Genomic DNA, 18,399 nt, shown 5'->3' on the forward strand with positions numbered 1-18,399 from the left:
ACAATTCTAGTCACACAGTTTAGTCATTCAGTACAGTTTTTTCGACCACCTCTCAAGGGTGTGTCCCCTTTGATGTTTCTCGCTAGCTGACTTGATCGTCGGAGTGCAAACGGCCGCGAGGGCGCCCCTTTGTTCACTTCTTTCAGGTACTCACAGACGGAGCAAGACGAAGGTGCCCTAACTCGCAGGGACAAGCCACGCGCAAAGACGATCCCGGTCAACCGGCGACAACAATATATATATTCAATTACATATCAAAAGAATATCATGAAAACATGTTGACATCATACTTGATTATTTTTTTAAATTCATCTCCAATTTAAAAAAATTAAATATATAATTTTAAATTATCAAAAATTAAAGTCATACTTATAAACAAGATTTCATTAAATTAAATTTAGAAGGAATCATCAAAGTCATATTATAATATACGACTGCTCAATTCAATAATTTTTTTGTACAAAAATCGTGACATATAAAACGGTTATTTAATAATACTAATACTACTAATAATAATAATAATAATAATAATAATAATAATAGTAATAATAATAATAATAATAAAAATGAATTTATATTTGGAAGTCTGATTTCTTTTTCTTTTTTTAAAATTGTACTTCTAAATATAACTTACCAAAATGCGTAGTTTATTTTTTTAAATGACCAGCTTCATTTCAGTAATTTTTAAAATAAATTACATCATTGTAGTGCTTTTTCCAAAATTTTGACTTTGTACATTTATTATACAAATAAAGAACGAAAACTAATTTCCTTTTCCAACCACAAACAATGACCACTAATAACTAATTTCTTTAAATTAGTTGATTAGCAATTTATAAGGTATTTTCTTTATAAAATAGAAAGGTATTTATCATTTACTTCTACACCAATATATTTATTTGAGCTTGTAGCTTTGTGTTTTGTATCTTATCTATCTTACCATATTTTTTCATGTGATTTAATGACTTCATATATTCATAATCCTTTTAGATAATGCTTATACTATATATTTTTTATATTCAGAGATTACATTATATTAATGATAAAGTAGTTTCCTAATATTATTTCTTTTATAATTAATTGTGCGTACGAAAAGTAAAATCATTTGAATTTTGGCCAATTCACCCGTAAGTAAAAACATTTCAACTTTGGCAAATTCACCCTGTATGATATCAATTTGAGGTTAAAGAATCCAATAGAAAATATAAAATAGAAGTGTGGAAAATATTGATGTGAAATGATGAGAATAGTTATGTAAAATGAAGAAGATGACCTTAAAAGAAAGAAGAATGTGAATAAAAAGAATGTTTTTGAATTTTTTTTTTTCAGAACGAGATTTTGAGTTTTAAATTAAATTTTTTAAATATAATTGCAGATTGAGTGGTCCAGTATTCAGAATGAAGCCAGAAAACCCTTGCTCATTGTGAATCCAGGTGTGCTTTCCGTGTCTGTAATGCCTTTGAAATAATGTTGGTTATTCTAACAATGAAAATAGCTGCAGCTGCGAAGCTTGTTGATTATGTATTTATTTTGGATATTCTTCCGTAATCAGCTTCAGGATGAGGCTGCTATGACACTTAGGTGCTTAGAAAAGTGTAGAGATGGTGGATTTGAGGAAGTTTTTATGACCTATGCTGTTAAATATGATTACTGTATGAGGTAATGTTTATTTAATATTTCTTTGTCATTGACAGTGATTGGCAGCTTTGGTTCTTTGATAGTATTACATGTAGGGTATTGTGGGTTGCATTGGGTCATTGGTGAATGTTGTCATATAAACATGGATATGGAATGTGAAAACATATCAGTCATAATGGTTCTTATAACACGTTGGAGACTTGTTAACCTTTTCTCCTCTGCCTTTACTTTTTTCTGGGTTATATATGCTTGTCTATTCAAACACTTTATTTTATGACGGGATATTCTGTCCTTTAAATAGATTTCATTATGGCTTGCTTCATTATAAAAACTATAAGTTTATATTATTACGTGTTTTGATCTTGTAGAATAAATTTGAAGGGAAAGGAAGTATTTGCAATGGGATTTTGTTTGGATGATGAGTGCTGGAGATCATACGAGGATAAAATACCTGGTATTTTATCTAAAGGGTTAAATGATAGAGCAAAAGTCATTCAAGTTACATGGAGAAATACACAGTGCCAGTGGAGTGTGGACGATGTATGATTTTAAGCATGAATTTCAGTATCCCATTTAAAATGTGCTTTCTTCAAGCTTTGCGTCTCGTGTTCTATTTCTAACTGAAATCACAATCTCAGGGCTTGTCGGTATTTGATAAAGAGCCCTTGTTCATAGGAATTTCAGTGAGTACTTTGGAAAAAGCATATAGGATGGTTGATATCGGCCCAAATGCCGAAAGTAAAGAAGAGGTATATATATATATATATATATATATATATATATATATATATATATATATATATATTCTTCTGCTCATATACCCACTTTTCTTTTTGCTTTCACATTTGGGTTGCTGAATGTAATGCAGTGCTCACCCATGATTTGAAGCAGGCTCTTGAATTTCAAAAGTTTTGGGGAGAGAAAGCAGAGCTTAGAAGATTTAAAGATGGTAGAGTTGCAGAAAGCACAGGGGAGGCATCTATTGTTATAACTCTACATCTTGTGAGTTGAGATAAAGCATCTTGACAACTACTGACATGGTGACGTTTTTCCCCCTAAAATGGGAAAGTGAGCTATGGGCTAGACATCTTTTTTTGAAAATAATAGTTGAGCATGTACTTAGTCGACATCTTTCTCTATCCAAGGAAAATATTGTAGTTGTTGTGGATCAACTTGATTTCTCTTTGCTTCATGGTGCTGGAGGTAATGAGCATTGTGAATTCTCCCTTTTCTGGTCTCATGCCATATGCCTACGTATTAACACTGCTGCAATGCTTTTGAAATGATTCACCTACAGATCCTATATCATACTCAGGTAGTTTGCTTGGGGCATTTGATGTTTCATCAAAGCGCTTGCGTCTTATTGAAGACCTTCCTTTGAAGGTGTCCACTCCAGTGTACAGCCTTTAGACTCTGGTATTTTACCCTCCTAGACAAATATTTTAATTGTTCATGTATAGGTTCCTTATACATTTTCTTGTACCATATTTTGAAGTGATCTGTAATGCTTGTTGGTGTGTGTTTTTATTGTTAATTAAAACCTTGAATAAAATTGCAAAGAAAAAAAAAGTATAAGGAGGTTCAAGTTAATGTTGCATCTCATTTAAGCTTCAGCTCAACTAGAAATACTTATTGTCATTAGCAGCTTTCAGGTTTACATCGGTCTTCGCTCTTGAACCTCATCTTCTAGCTAATCAAAAAATTGAATCTCTCAGATTGAGTAAGTTTGTTCCATCATGCGTTTAGGCACTGAAAGTCAGGCACTGAAAGTTATGATTCAGGTATGGCCTAACACACCAGTTGTACTTAGTGTCCTGGTGTTTTTACAGACAATTGAAGAGCTAATTATTTTGCCCTTTACAGCTGGAAGGTTCTGGGAACTGGCCAATGGATGAAATTGCAATTGAAGAAACAAAACCTAGCTTCCTTTTTGAAATTGGATTGAGGTAGGCTGTAGATCCTTTATCCATTTCTGGATCTTATTCTTTTTTGATATTTATTAAGATGTGATAATCTGATTATGGCAGTCTTCAAAAGACGTGGGCATGCACTGCCACTGAGGATAATGTGGATGTGTTAATGTCAGGATATGCTTTTTGTCGAAATTTTTTGCACGAGAGGCCTTAGTTTGCTAAAAAAGGAAAGTACGTCCTTTGTATATGATTATGATGATTTAATTGGAAATGCCACTTCTCAATTTAACTTATCAAACCATTTTAACATGCAGTTGGGGATTATCAGGCTAAGCAAGTTCCTTCTGTGACAAGAAACTTTTTATCCGTAGTCAGCATGCTAACATGATCAATCGATTACAAAGTCGTTATCCAATATTTGGACCCTAAACCAGTAGTTAGGTGAAAATTTGCAGATTTCTGTGTCAAGCTATATTCCAGTTATAATCTGAAGCTCATGTAGACCTTTTGTGTGTCTAGACTTGCAAAACGATGGGCTGCTTCACATCTATTTTCAGCTTGCATGGTAGAAGAGGCTGTCGAACTATTGGTTGCATATCTTTTTCTTAATCCTTTGCCATTTGATGTTCCCTGTTTGCGGATCACTGGGTTTTTGAGGTTAGTTTCCTAGTCACTGTTAGTCATCTAATCAACCATTACTTTTGACAGGAATGAAATGATACTTAATCAGTGTTTGCTTGAACATTGCATCACTTACTCTCAAAGTCTTGCACTCATCTCTTTAACATTAAATTGTTTATAGGACTATATTAATCTCTTCTCTTTAATTAATTTCTCCTTTCATTATCATTTTCTCTTTAAAAGGACTAGCTTCCTGGCTAAGAAGATAGATCAAAACCTTCCTATGTTGTCCGAAGACATTGAGTACTAAGCCATAGTCAGTAAACTCTTCACTGCTTTAAACCTATATTTTTGGCAGAATATCCTGGAACATGTGACTGCAGATATTGTATCAATTTGCTTATCAAGTGGTTTGAGAACTGGTTATGATGTTAGGATGTCCAAATAATGGTACCAAAATATTACAGCCAGAATGATTGAAATTCAATATACCTAATGGAATGCAGATCAAATAACAGAGACAATCAGCAAGAAAATGGATATCTCCTTTAGGATTCCTGAATCAGGTAACTAATACCGTGTATCTCAGCAGGAAAAATAAGGAAATAACAATCTAACAGTAATTGGTAGCAAGCTACCAATCCAGAGCCACAGGGCCTCTACAATTCACGTTTACAGTGAATCCACTTCTAACAGAATCCTCGATACTCTCTCTCTCCTCTAACCACCTATATATATTACTAATGCTTATACCCCTTATATCCTCCATACATATCAAGCCTGATTCAGGGCCACGTCATTCCTCTTAACCCCTCTCTTATTCTTCCTCTCATACACTCTCCAAATCTTGGGCTTAGGACCATATTCCTGGTCCAGTTGTACCTCAGCATTTCTATCAATGCCAGCCGCATCAGAAATGACCTTGTCCTCAAGGTTAAATTCTGGAAATTGACCCCTCAACACAACATTGTCCTCCCATGTGACATCATCAATAGATTTATTCTTCCATTGGATCAAACTTTGAGGAATGGAAACTCCTTCCTGAACTGTTACTCTAAAGCCCAAAACCTTTAATAAGGATATGTGAAAAACATGATGGATTTTGGAGTAGTCAGGTAGTTGAAGCTTATAAGCAACTTCTCCAACCTTCTCAATGATCTTGAAAGGACCATAAAAACGTGCTGCAAGTTTCTGATTTATCCTTCGGACAACTGATTGTTGCCTATGGGGCCTCAATTTTAAAAACACCCATTCACCAATCTCGAACTGCAAATCCCTCCTCTTCTTATTGGCATACACTGTCATTTGCTGCTGGGCTTTGAACAAGTGCTTCTTAAGTTGATCCAAAGCCTCATCTCTGTCTTTTAACTCCAAAGCAACTGCAGCTACCTTTGTTTCATTGCTCAAGTATCGCAGCAATTTAGGAGGTTGTCTCCCGTACACAACTTCAAAAGGGGACTTACCTATAGACACATGATAAGTAGTGTTGTACCAATATTCAGCCCATGGCACCCAATAGGCCCAAGTCTTGGGTTGATCAGCCGCAAAACACCGAAGATAGCTTTCAAGACACCTATTGATAACCTCGGTTTGCCCATCTGTTTCGGGATGATAGGCGGTGCTCATTTTGAGTGTCGTACCCTGCAATTTGAACAATTCCCTCCAGAAATGGCTCACAAACAAGGGATCTCTATCACTTACAATGGAACTAGGAATTCCATGGAGTCGCACCACCTCCTTAACAAAGACTTCTGCCACAGACTTGGCAGTATAAGGATGCTTCAATAAGATAAAATGACTATACTTGGATAGTCTGTCTACCACCACAAAAACCGCTTCAAAACCTCTGGATTTAGGCAAGCCAGTCACAAAGTCCATGGAAATATCCTCCCACACAGCATTGGGAATAGGTAGAGTTTGTAAAAAACCCCCTGGAGTAGTTGCATCAAATTTCTGTCTTTGGCACACATCACATGCTCGTACATAATCCCGGATGGATTTCTGCATTCCCACCCAGTAAAGATTCTCTGCAATACGCCTATAAGTCCTCAAAAATCCAGAATGGCCGCCCATAGGAGTTTCATGAAATTCTTTCAACAATGAAGGAATGGAGGGAGATTTAGCACCCAATACCAAACGGCCCTGGTACAATAAAACCCCTTGCTGCACACTATAACCCGGTTTAGCCATAGGATCTTTTATCACCTCCGCCATTACCTTCTGAACAGATTCATCATTCCTCACTTCTTGTAGTAGCTGATTACTCCCTAACCATATAGGAGTGTGCACCAGTGCAGAAAATGCACCCTCATCATAGCAACGAGACAAGGCATCAGCAGCTTTGTTTTCGAAACCCGGTTTATAACGCACTTCAAATTGATAGCCTAACAACTTTGCCAACCAGCACTGTTGGTCAGGAGAGGAAATCCGCTGCTGTAAAAAATGCTTCAAACTCCTATGATCAGTGTACACAACAAACTCCTTGCCCAATAAATAATGCCTCCAATGTTGAATGGCAAGGACTAAAGCCATCAACTCCTTTTCATAAGCAGTTTTCATCAAGTTGTTGTCAGACAAAGCTTTGCTAAAATAAGCAATTGGTTGTCTGTTTTGCATCAACACAGCACCTACTCCTCTCCCTGCAGCATCGCATTCAATTTCAAAGGGCACAGAGAAATTAGGCAGCAAAAGAACAGGAGATGTTGTCATAATTTTCTTTAACCTCTCAAAAGCTTCCTTAGCAGCCATACCCCAATTGAAACCATCTTTCTTTGTCAATTCGGTCAGAGGTTTGGCAATCTTGCCATAATCCTTGATGAACTTCCTGTAGTATCCAGTCAAACCCAAAAACCCACGCACTCCTTTAACATTCTTAGGTTCAGGCCACTCCAAGATGCATCTAACCTTTTATGGATTCACAGAAACCCCTGCACCAGAAATTATATGACCCAAGTAATCTACTTGCAAACATCCAAATTTACACTTAGCCATGTTAGCAACAAAACACTGATCCACTAACACCTGTAGCACTTGTTGAAGTTGCTGTATGTGCTCCTTTTCATCCTTGCTGTACACTAATATGTCGTCGAAAAATACCAACACAAACTTTCTAAGAAATGGCCTAAAAATGTCGTTCATTGTGGCCTGAAAAGTGGCTGGTGCGTTCATCAATCTGAAAGGCATCGCAAGATATTCGTAATGACCATTGTGAGTCCTAAACGCAGTTTTGTGCACATCATTCTCATGCACATGTATCTGATGATACCCTGATTTTAAATCAATCTTCGAAAAAATTGTTGACCCATGTAATTCATCCAACAATTCATCCACAATGGGTATAGGGTATTTATCCGGGATAGTTACTTTATTGAGAGCTCTATAATCCACACACATCCGCCATGTTTGATCCTTCTTCTTGACCAAAATGACGGGGCTAGAGAAAGCGCTCATACTGGGCTGAACAACCCCTGCCTGCAACAGCTCCGCTACTTGTCTCTCAATTTCAGATTTTTGGTGGTGAGGGTATTTGTATGGCTGCACATTGACTGGACCACAATTAGGTAACAAATTGATTCTATGCACTTGATCTCTTACTGGAGGTAGTGTTAACTTGTCTGTAAACACTGCAGGAAACCGCTCCAATACTTCCCGCACACTGTTTTGACCCAATTCCATTGCATGCTGCTTCTCTTCCAATTGAGTCCACCACCCTTCACCATTCCAGTCCCGCTCTTGGCCCGTCAAGAAGGAATTGAGACAGCCATGTCGAACCTGTCATTTTCCTTGACCCTGTAATGTTACCAGCTCCCCATTATGCCAAAACTGCATAGATAAATTTTTCCAGTCCATTACCATTTTCCCAAATGTGCTCAACCATGATATACCGAGAACCACATCTAACCCTCCTAATTCCAACACCAGAGCATCTATTACAAAGAGCCTAGACCCCAGAAAAAGCTTAATTCCTTTACATGTGCCTTCGGACATAACCCGATGGCCATCCCCAAGCTTGATTCTCTTAACAGTAGTAGGGCTTACTGGTAGTCCCAAGGCGGAGGTCAATTCAGGTGAAATAAAATTGTGGCTAGCTCCACTATCGACCAACACCTCCACAACCACATCAGCTAATTGTGCCTCCAACTTCATGGTATTATATTCTCCCATCTTTCCCAGAACCCCAATAATTTTGCACTCCGCCTCTGGTTCTTCCTCCTCCTCGGCATCTTCTACCTCCAACGCTACTATTTCTCCGTCTTCATTCACTGTTTCTCCTTCCCCCAATATCAACACACGTAGGGAGCGTTCAGGACATTTGTGCAAGGTTGGGTGATACTTACCACCGCACTTAAAACAAAGCCCCTTTGCTCGTCGTTCCTCCATCTCCTCACTTCGCACTCCCCGCCACCGTTCCGAAGCTCTACCGCGGCGGTCGCCGTCGCTCTTCCGTCCCGTCGAGCTCAGCGATGAAGTTGGGTTCGCGTTCGACCCAAAAGAGCTCCCTGTTTTTGCCGGGTTGGGCCAACTTAAGTTTTCGGGTCTATTCATGTCCTTCTGGGTCGGGTTAAACCCACTACTGAACTTAAGCCCACTTTCTTCTCTTCGGCCCACAAACCTTTTCCCCACAGCTTTTTCACCCTCGGCATCGTCTTCCTTAATCTCCTCCTCAACATCCTTAGCCATCCTCATCATCTGCATCCGATTAGAAGGATTCAGAGTTCTCACCCTTCGCCGGATCGGAGGTTTCAACCCACTCATGAAATATCCTAAGTATTGCTCCTCCGGCAATCGACCCACCTGCGAGGAAAGCAATTCAAATGCTTCAACAAACTCTTCAACTCTTCCAGTTTGACGGAGCGTGGATAATTCTTCAAACGGGTTTTCCAATCTCCGGCCACCGTAACGTGCGATCAATGCCCTTTTGAGTTTTTCCCATGATAGCTGATCTTCCGTCTCCATCAGTAAATTAAACCAATGGATCGTGGGACCTTCCATGCTCAAACGTGAAAGCTTCACCCGCATATCCTCCGGTGTGTTCTGGACATCGAAATATATTTCCGCACGAGTTATCCAAGCCACTGGATCTTCGCCATCGAACAGTGGAAGCTTCACCTTCTTCCCGGCGAGTCGAGACTCACTCGAAGGCGAATCACCACCCGAGTTTCCACTCGATGCCTCTCCTTCTCTATTTCCCTCCTTTAGTTTGCTTAGTTTCGCGAGAACTAGACTCTGCTACTGCATCTGTTCGGACTGGAGCTGCATCTGTCGAACCAATGCGTCGAGCGTGGAGGTAACATGTCCCACTTGGGTCTCCAAAGCGTCAATCCGATCACCCATCTTAGGCGTAGGTGGCTTCCTTGGCATCGACGGTCTTCTCCGGGCTGGGTCTTTATCCGGCAGGTCGGACCAATTTAATGGAATGCAGATCAAATAACAGAGACAATCAGCAAGAAAATGGATATCTCCTTTAGGATTCCTGAATCAGGTAACTAATACCGTGTATCTCAGCAGGAAAAATAAGGAAATAACAATCTAACAGTAATTGGTAGCAAGCTACCAATCCAGAGCCACAGGGCCTCTACAATTCACGTTTACAGTGAATCCACTTCTAACAGAATCCTCGATACTCTCTCTCCTCTAACCACCTATATATATTACTAATGCTTATACCCCTTATATCCTCCATACATATCAAGCCTGATTCAGGGCCACGTCATTCCTCTTAACCCCTCTCTTATTCTTCCTCTCATACACTCTCCAAATCTTGGGCTTAGGACCATATTCCTGGTCCAGTTGTACCTCAGCATTTCTATCAATACCTTACTCTGGAATTTCCAGCCTAGTCTCTTGCAGAAGTCCCAGGCTAATTTCATCCACAAACAAACATATTGTATCCATCATTCTCTCACATTTCTGCCACTTCATCTGTTACTTTTTCTCTCCCTTAGTCATGATCATCTACATTGAGCCCCTTTCTACCCCTTGTTATTTTTGGGTTTCTAGCAAATTCTAGGGGCTTGGCTTTCACATGAGAAAGCTGCAAAGGGCTTAGGTCATTCAGAAGTATTTTTAAAATATATTATAATACCATCTTAAGCGGCTACTCTCACACTATGATTGGACTTTCTCTCCGTTGGTTGTTGACATAAATAGTGACTTGAGCCAAAGTGATGAGAAGGAAATAAATGTAAGTTTTGTGTCTGAGTAGTACGTGATTAGGTTAGGTAAATCTTGATAATGTTGGTCTCTGAAAATATATTTATATGGATTTTCAGGACAACTTTTTGCTAAGAAAAAGTCAGGGAGAGAGTGGACAAAGTGTATGGCCAGCAATGTTCTTAGCTACAGTTTACGATAAAGAATCGGAGGCATGGACTGGATTATCACCTAGTGGAATGGTTAGTTTCTCTTCAAATTGGAAATAATTGAGTTTTATTAGATAAGTATCGCTTGAGGCCCTGAAGTTTCTCGATTCATTCCTCACTCCATTTTATTGTCACATAATTCAAGGAATAATTCTCTACAATATAATCTATAGCTTGGGTTAACTAAAAACATTCTGCAAGAATGTCCTCCAGCAAGAGTGTCCTCAATAGTTGGGGCTTGGTTAAAGTTGAGTGTTCTCAAGAATATATAGGAAATTCTCACAGTATGTTGTTCAGTTTTCCATACATAAGTATTCCAATCTGTTGATGTTTTAGCCTTCATGTCTGCATTTTAACACTGTTTTTACTCCAAGGATTCTGTTGCATTACATATGTTTCAAGCGTTTGTTAACTTATGATTTATGATGACATGGTGGTGGTTGCCCTGTGACTATGTATCAATATTTATGATTTTACCAGGAACTGAAAAGGTTAGTTGCATATGGTCGAAGCAGTGCCAATTTGCTGACAAAACTCACATTTCAAGAAGAGATTGGTCCATATAGATGGGAGGTGGGTGGATCAAATTTTTCAGCTATTTTCTTGTTTCAACTTCTAGTTGTAGAAGAGATATTTCGGGAGACATTGTTGAGTATTTTCATTCTTGCTGCAGTGCCTTTTCAGGACTCCTTTAAACAATTATGATGCAATAATTATTCTCCACAAGGACAATCTCCAGAAGATGGGCACCAAATGATGGGTTTGCATATCACGATAATGATGGGTTTGCACTTCATGACCTGTGGTTCTTTTTGGAGATTTGAAAAGGATGGCAGAAGCAATGGATGTGATGGATCAAGGAGGGCTCATTTAGAACTATGGGTTCCTTGTAGGTGCATGAAAGGTATGGAGAGTGATTGGTTGAACCATATAACTTGGAGAAAGGTAGAGGTGAAGATCAAAGTTCTAACCTAGAGAGACTAGACAAGGGAATAGAAGCTTGCAATATTTGGCAGCATTTTATTTATAAAATTGATCTTACAAAACATGAGTCAAAACACCTTATTTATAGGAGATGGTGCCCTGGAGAGCAAGGAGCAAGGGTAGGATGGGAAATACACAAAATAGGGGTTGCTAGGGTATTGACTAAAGTCAATGCCGCACCTTAGGAGCAAAGTTCTAGAAGCTAGGTTAACTTCCTATCCCAAAAGGCTCTACTCAAGCTACAATGATAAGCACACCTCCCCTATCATGCTAAAAGAACCCTATTCTACTGAAGTTACAAATAAAGAAATTAGCTCCCATGGCTTGAGCTTTACTTCTGGTGATCCTCTTTAAACATATAAAGAAAAGTTTTTCTACCATCAGTAGCAGAGTCCCAATCTTCTTGAATCCTCTTTGCCAAGAACCTAGTTGTTGGGCTTGAACTAGGACATGAACTAGATCAATTTTAGAAAATAGTGGATTCATGCAATTCATCAAGCATATCATCGAGTTCAGGAATTATTGGAGAAAAGTTGGGTTCAAAAGAGTCTAAGTCCTTATGTTGTACCTGTTTTGTGTTTGGGTCTATTATTGTCTAAATTCAAGAGGGGAGGGGTGAATTGAAGTTATAAAATTTTCGCAAACACAATCTGGTTTACAGAGGAAAAATAACAAATTGATTTTAAAAGGAACATATTGATTCTTCAAAACATTTAACACAATCAGAACTTATTCAGATTAGGATTGAGATCAAACAGTGAAAGTTAACAAAACCAGATTGGTTAACTTTTAGCAACTTGAAGAACACAGATTATACCAAAAGATCAATCAAGTTCATTCAACACAAAGCTTCAAAGAGAATGAATCTTTATCAAAGATTTAATGAAGAAAACTGTTTGTCCTTAAGCCAATTAAAAACACATACAAAAAATACTTTGTTTATGATTAAAGAACTTTTCCAGATCAAGAAGAACAGTTTTTATTAAGCTCAGAAATAACAGGTTTAATTTCAAATGAACATATTTCGTTCTTGACAGATTAAACAAAAATCAGAAAGCAATGCAATCACACTTTATATTGGTTCACTCATAATGAGCTACTTTCAGTTTCACCTTACTCCAAGGTGGAATTAACTAAAACCAGTTGCAATCAATTACAACATACAACAGTTCTTGAAGCCTACAAGAACCATACAACCAAAGCTGAAAAACTCTATTTCAGCACACCTTGCACTCCAAGAAACCCTATCAAGAGTGACTAACACTTACACCTTTTACAAGAAAGAATAAAGGAAAGATAACACCTGAAAGGAAGATGTAAGAACATAAACCAGTTGTCCCAATTGTAGCAAAAACAGTACCAGCACCTTCACCAAGATCAAGGTTCTACTAGAACAAGCACACTTGAATATCCCTTTGAAAAATCTTTCAAAAACTCTTTTCAATCCTTCTTCTCACACAAAAAATGTTTATTCTCTGTTAAAATCGTGATTGCTCAACAACCTTTCATGTGAGAAAAGCCTTTCAATTTATAGAAATTAGTTTCTAACAACTTTTCAAAAAACAGTTAAAAAGTTGTTATAAAAACAATAGGTTAAATTCAAAACAAACAGATTGTTTTTCAGGAAAACTGCCAGCTCAGCTTAACTGAAATAACTGACTGAAGGTGCCTAACAAACTTTCGAAAAGCCTTTTAGCAGAACAAAAATAAACCTATTCTTTTACAGAGAAACAAATTTATTTTTGTGCAGTATCCTGATTTTTGAGAAAACTCTAAAAAGCTTTTTGAAAAACATTTAATCACTTCATGTGCTTGATCTTACCACCTTGATTAAGCATCTAGGATAGGTCATGTATCAAAAGGCAACCTAAAACTCACACAAACCTAATTACAAGACCATCTAAAAACACATTACAGTCTTCAAAGCAAACTAGTTATTTTCTACATCAAACACACACTAAGACTAGGTAGAGAAGAAGCTTCATCCATCTTCAACATTTTGTTGGTACCAAAGAAAGATGGCAAGTGGAAAATGTGTTGTGATTGTAGGGCCATCAACAATATCATCATCAAATACAGACATCTAATTCCTAGACTTGATGACATGCTTGATGAATTTTATGGGTGCACTATATTTTTTAAAATTGATCTCAAAAGCGGATATCACCAAATAAGAATCAAAGAGGGTGATGAGTGGAAAACTGCTTTTAAGACCAAATTTGGATTATATGAGTGGTTAGTGATGCCTTTTGGACTCACTAATGCACCTAGCACTTTCATGAGGCTTATAAATCATGTCCTTCAGGATTGCATAGGTAAATATGTAGTAGTTTGTTTTTATGATATATTAGTATCATGGTTGTCAAACTCGCGAGTCAACTCGTTGACTCGTCCGAGTTTACGAACCCACTTTGCCTTACCGAGTTAACTCGGTAGCAGACTCGGTTTTGAGGTAGACTCGGTGGACTCGGTGTGGAATCGCTAGACTCGGTGTGGACTCGCGACTCTGGTCCGAGTTGGCGAGTCCAGCTGGGTTTTTTTAAAAAAAAACAACACTGTGTCATTTTGAATGGGGGACCTAAATGAAATAAAAAAAACATAGGTTTTTGTGTTTCGTTTTGTGTTTCCGTTCTGTTATGTGGAGTGTGGCAGCGATAGATTGAGCGGTGGTCGCGGGTTGCAGTGGATCTAGTGGTGGTCGCGTCGCGTCACTGTAGGTGGTGGTTGCGTCGCGGGTTGCTGTAGGTGGTGGTTGCGTCGCGGGTTGCTGTAGGTGGTGGTGGCGTCGCGAGTTGCTGCAGGTGGTGGCGTCGCGGGTTGCTGCAGGTGGTGGCGTCGCGGTGGTGCGTTGCGGTGGTCACGTCGGAGTGTTCGTCGGACTCGTGGGTTGTTGCTGCTCATCATATAAGGTTAGAGTTAGGTGGTGTGAAATTAGGGTAGGGAAGGGAAGGGATTAGGGTTCTATTTTTTTTTTATTGGCTGCAGAATGAACTGTTTTTTAATTGAGAATGGTTGCTGGTTGCCCTACATTTTTGTTTTTTTGGACAAAAATTGAATTTGGAGGAGCAGTATTTTTGTTAAGAAATGTCTGGGAGTGGATCAAATTCAAGTGAGCTCAATAGAACTACATCTGCATCTTCTAATAGAAGTAAAAATGCTCCAGGAAATAGAACTGATGTTGGATGGAAGCATGGGATAGATATTAATGGAAATGGTAAAAAAGTGAAGTGTAGTTATTGTTCAAAGACTGTGAGTGGAGGAATATTTAGGTTCAAGCATCATCTTGCTGGAACTAGGGAGGACTCTGAACCTTGTTGTTCTGTTCCAGAAGAAATAAGAGATTTGATGGTAAAAATTGTTGCAGAAGCTAAGCAAGCCTCTTTGAAAAAAAGAAAGTTAAATATAATTGATGAAGACCAAGGATGTGACGGGCTCGAAGAAAGACAACATATATATGGTTCTAAAGGAAAAGAAAAAGTTGGTAGTAGGGGGGCAGTTCAAGCTACCATAAATCAAATGATGAAGAAAGGTTATAAAGAAGAAGTGGATGCTCAAGTTGCTGAATTTTTTAACACAAGTGTCATTTCGTTTAATGTAATTAAAAATCCAGCTTTTGCAAAGATGTGTGAAATGATTGGAAAATATGGAGTTGGCTATAAACCCCCAACTTATCATGATATTAGAGAAAAACTATTGAAGCAAGCAATTGACAAAACTGATTTAGTGCTTTAAGAATACAAGGAAGAGTGGAAGAAAACAGGTTGCGCAATCATGTCTGATAGGTGGACAGATAAAAATAGGCGTTCTATTTGCAACTAAAGGGACTATTTTTATGTATTCATTGGACACGTCAGACATATAAAAAACAACAGATAAAGATTTTAAAATGTTGGATGACGTTGTTGAATTAGTTGGAGAAGAAAATGTATTGCAAGTGGTGACTGATAATGCTGCAAATTTCAAGGCAGCTGGAGAGTTGTTGATGCAAAAAAGGGAGCATTTGTATTGGACCCCATGTACTACACACTGCATTGATTTGATTTTTGAAGATTTTGAAAAGAAGTTGAAGGTTCATGAACTTACTATCAAGAAAGGAAGAAAGATCACCACTTATATTTATGGCAGATCAATGCTAATTAGCATGTTGAAGAAGTTCACGAAAGAAAGAGACTGGATAAGACCGGGTGTGACTAGATTTGCCATTGCTTATATAACTCTCGGTTGTCTTCGTGAATTGAAAGCCTCATTATTGACCATGTTCAGTTCTGAAGAATGGAAAACAAGCAAATTTGGAACTTCACAAGAGGGGAAAAAGGTTGAAAATATGATATTAGACAGCCGATTTTGGAAGAATATCTCCACGTGCCTCAAAGTTGTTGCCCCTCTTATGGTGGTCCTAAGATTGGTGGATTCAGATGCAAAACCTGCAATGGGTTTCATATATGAAGAGATGGATCGTGCAAAAAAAAGAAGATTAAGAACAATTTTAATCATGTTAAGAAAAGGTAAAAATTTTATAGCTTTTCTCTTTAAAAATTTAATTACTCTTACTTCTATTACTTATATGATAGTTGGTTGGTTGGTATTGATTACTATTGAATGAATGTATGTAGCTATGAAGAGGTTTGGGAAATAATTGATGCAAGATGGGATAATTAACTTCTTAGGCCTCTGCATGCAGCTGCATATTATCTCAATCTCCAATTCCATTATGAACCTGAGTTTAGATCTGATGATCCTGAGGTGAAAGAAGGGTTGTATACATCCATGAGAAGATTGGTTAAGGATGTTGCAGAAAGAAGGATAATTAATGTGCAACTTGTTGAGTATCATTTTGGTAGAGGAGCCTTTGCAATGGATGACGCAAAGGAAAGTAGAAAAACAATACTTCCTGGAGAATGGTGAGAGATGTTTGGGTATAGAACTCCAGAGTTGAAGAGGTTTGCTATCCGAATTCTAAGCTTGACTTGTAGCTCTTCTGGATGTGAGCGAAATTGGAGCTCATTTGAAATGGTAATTGAAGTTATTTATAATTTCTTTATTTAGTTTTATATGGTTAGTTACTAAATTTCCTATTTAATATAGGTTCATACAAAGAGAAGAAACTGTTTGCATCAGAAAAAGATGAATGATTTGGTGTATGTCATGTACAACTTGAAGTTGAGTAATAAGCAAATTAGAAAAACAGTTGCTCTTCCCTTTGATGATATTCAATCAAATGATGAATTGATAACTGAAGAGGGAGATAATATTGATGAGATTGATCAAGATCAAGATGCAAATGTTCACTTAAATCCGGCAATAACAGTTCCAACTCTAGATGCATTTGATATTGAAAATTTGACTTTTGATGTCAATGTGGATGAAGATGAAGATGAAGATGAAGATGAAGATGAAGATGATGATGAAGATGATGATGGAGATGATGATGGAGATGATGGAGGAGAGTTTATCATTAGAGGATTGGACATAGAAATTTGAATTTCTAATTATTTAATTTCTATGACTTGAATTGAACAATTTAACTTTTGTAGTATTTGTATGGCCATCTTTATTTGAGACTTTGAAGTTAGATGATTTGGTATATTATTAATTCTCATTCAGGACTAAATGTAGTTATTTACACTATTTTTTTTTTAATATGAAAGTAGACTCTTACGAGTCTACGTGATGTGATTCCACTAGCCATATAGAGAATGATTCTTGACATTCTTAGGAATCACCTTGAGCTGGACATTATAGAGGCACTTTTCTTAGAGTTGGATCATTGTTCTAAGACAAGAACTCACCAAAAACTAGTACCAAATCCCAAACTCATTTGGATGCTCCACATATTGTCAAATTGAATCAACAAAGAGAGGTAAAATTGAAAGGACTGAACAGAATTGAATTAGCAAACATATGAACCGAACAAAAGTGTAATTAAAAGACAAGAACAGAACATAGGTGCTGGAAAAAAAATAGAAAACCCGAACCAAACAACTCAAGAACACAAGACAACATGAACAATTGAAAGAGAAGGAAGGAAGGAGAAAAGAGTGCTCATGAAGATGGAAGAATGTTGGATGATCTCGCCACTAGAAGTGTGGAATGCTCCTAGATGAGAGTGATGCCGCCACTTGAGGACTCCAATGATCCATCAAGATAAGACTAGAGAAGAAGGCTCCAAAAGCTCTCCAAAGTTCACTCAAAATTTGAGTAGAGTTTTCTTAGATTAATTCCAATCTGAAAAATACAAAGAGAGCACCTCTATTTATAGCCTAAGGTGCTGAAATATAAGCTACACAAATTCAAAAACTCCCTCCCAAAAAGCTTCTAGAATTTGCGCCTAAAACAAAGCATGAGGAAGGTGTGACCTCTTCCTTCACTTTGGCACCTCCTTTTCTACTCCTACACCTATCTACTAACACCCCCCCCCCTAAGACTCCTAACTAAAGACTAAAAGATGCTAAAACAAAAGAGGTTTCTAATGTTTCCCTCTAAGCACCTTCAACTAAAGAAATTACAAAAAGAGAAAATAAATGTCCTCTAGCTCCCAAAGCTTTGAACATGCTTCTTGTAATCCTTTGAGGTGGACTTTGACCTCCATGGGCGTCTTCTATTTGTGCCTCCACCTCCTCTTGATCTTGTTGATTGGCCTCCATGTCCTCTTGGGCTTGATCTCCATCATACTCCCCGAGTTGGAGAGAATTCGACCACGAATTCTGGAGACCTACAGAAAAAGGAGTTAGATCGCTGACATTAAAAGTATGACTACCTAAGAATGTATCAGGCATATCTAACTCATAAGCATTGTCATTAATCCTCTTGAGGACTTGGAAAGGTCCATCCCCTCGATGCATTAGTTTGGACTTCCTTTGAGTAGGAAAACGATCCTTCCT

At 37.9% G+C, this 18,399-nt stretch overlaps 3 protein-coding genes and 1 pseudogene across 9 annotated transcripts; 3 read left to right on the forward strand and 1 right to left on the reverse strand.

Annotated features, from left to right (window-relative positions):
* Positions 1 to 1,418: 1,418 nt before the first annotated feature.
* LOC137820773 (uncharacterized) lies at positions 1,419 to 16,427 on the forward strand. Of its 7 annotated transcripts, none has more exons than XM_090297306.1 (14): positions 1,419 to 1,659; positions 2,007 to 2,178; positions 2,277 to 2,387; positions 2,530 to 2,841; positions 2,936 to 3,054; positions 3,284 to 3,419; positions 3,502 to 3,584; positions 3,666 to 3,782; positions 3,866 to 3,992; positions 4,071 to 4,208; positions 10,445 to 10,567; positions 11,015 to 11,107; positions 11,208 to 16,023; positions 16,132 to 16,427. In XM_090297306.1, the coding sequence occupies exons 1-4, from the start codon at positions 1,520 to 1,522 to the stop codon at positions 2,647 to 2,649; spliced, it is 543 nt and encodes a 180-aa protein (XP_090153432.1). In that variant the 5' UTR covers positions 1,419 to 1,519; the 3' UTR covers positions 2,650 to 2,841; positions 2,936 to 3,054; positions 3,284 to 3,419; positions 3,502 to 3,584; positions 3,666 to 3,782; positions 3,866 to 3,992; positions 4,071 to 4,208; positions 10,445 to 10,567; positions 11,015 to 11,107; positions 11,208 to 16,023; positions 16,132 to 16,427. The 7 variants fall into 6 exon arrangements, with proteins under 7 accessions (XP_090153432.1, XP_090153433.1, XP_090153434.1 ...); XM_090297307.1 differs by having other exon boundaries at positions 2,277 to 2,321; XM_090297308.1 differs by having other exon boundaries at positions 2,277 to 2,321; positions 11,219 to 16,023.
* Positions 7,947 to 9,533, reverse strand: LOC137820764 (uncharacterized; annotated as a pseudogene).
* On the forward strand, positions 15,405 to 16,423 carry LOC137820756 (uncharacterized). Its single transcript, XM_090297716.1, has 2 exons — positions 15,405 to 16,023; positions 16,200 to 16,423. Exons 1-2 carry the CDS (start codon positions 15,405 to 15,407, stop codon positions 16,421 to 16,423), a joined length of 843 nt encoding a protein of 280 aa, XP_090153842.1.
* Positions 16,428 to 16,603: 176 nt separating the features above from the next.
* On the forward strand, positions 16,604 to 18,336 carry LOC150023106 (uncharacterized). The gene has a single exon (XM_090297305.1). The coding sequence runs from the start codon at positions 16,643 to 16,645 to the stop codon at positions 16,997 to 16,999; it is 357 nt and encodes a 118-aa protein (XP_090153431.1). The 5' UTR covers positions 16,604 to 16,642; the 3' UTR covers positions 17,000 to 18,336.
* The last annotated feature ends 63 nt before the right edge of the window (positions 18,337 to 18,399 follow it).

This window comes from Phaseolus vulgaris, chromosome 11 (assembly GCF_051622355.1).
Source record: "Phaseolus vulgaris cultivar YP4 chromosome 11, ASM5162235v1, whole genome shotgun sequence".
Lineage (NCBI taxonomy): Eukaryota > Viridiplantae > Streptophyta > Magnoliopsida > Fabales > Fabaceae > Phaseolus > Phaseolus vulgaris.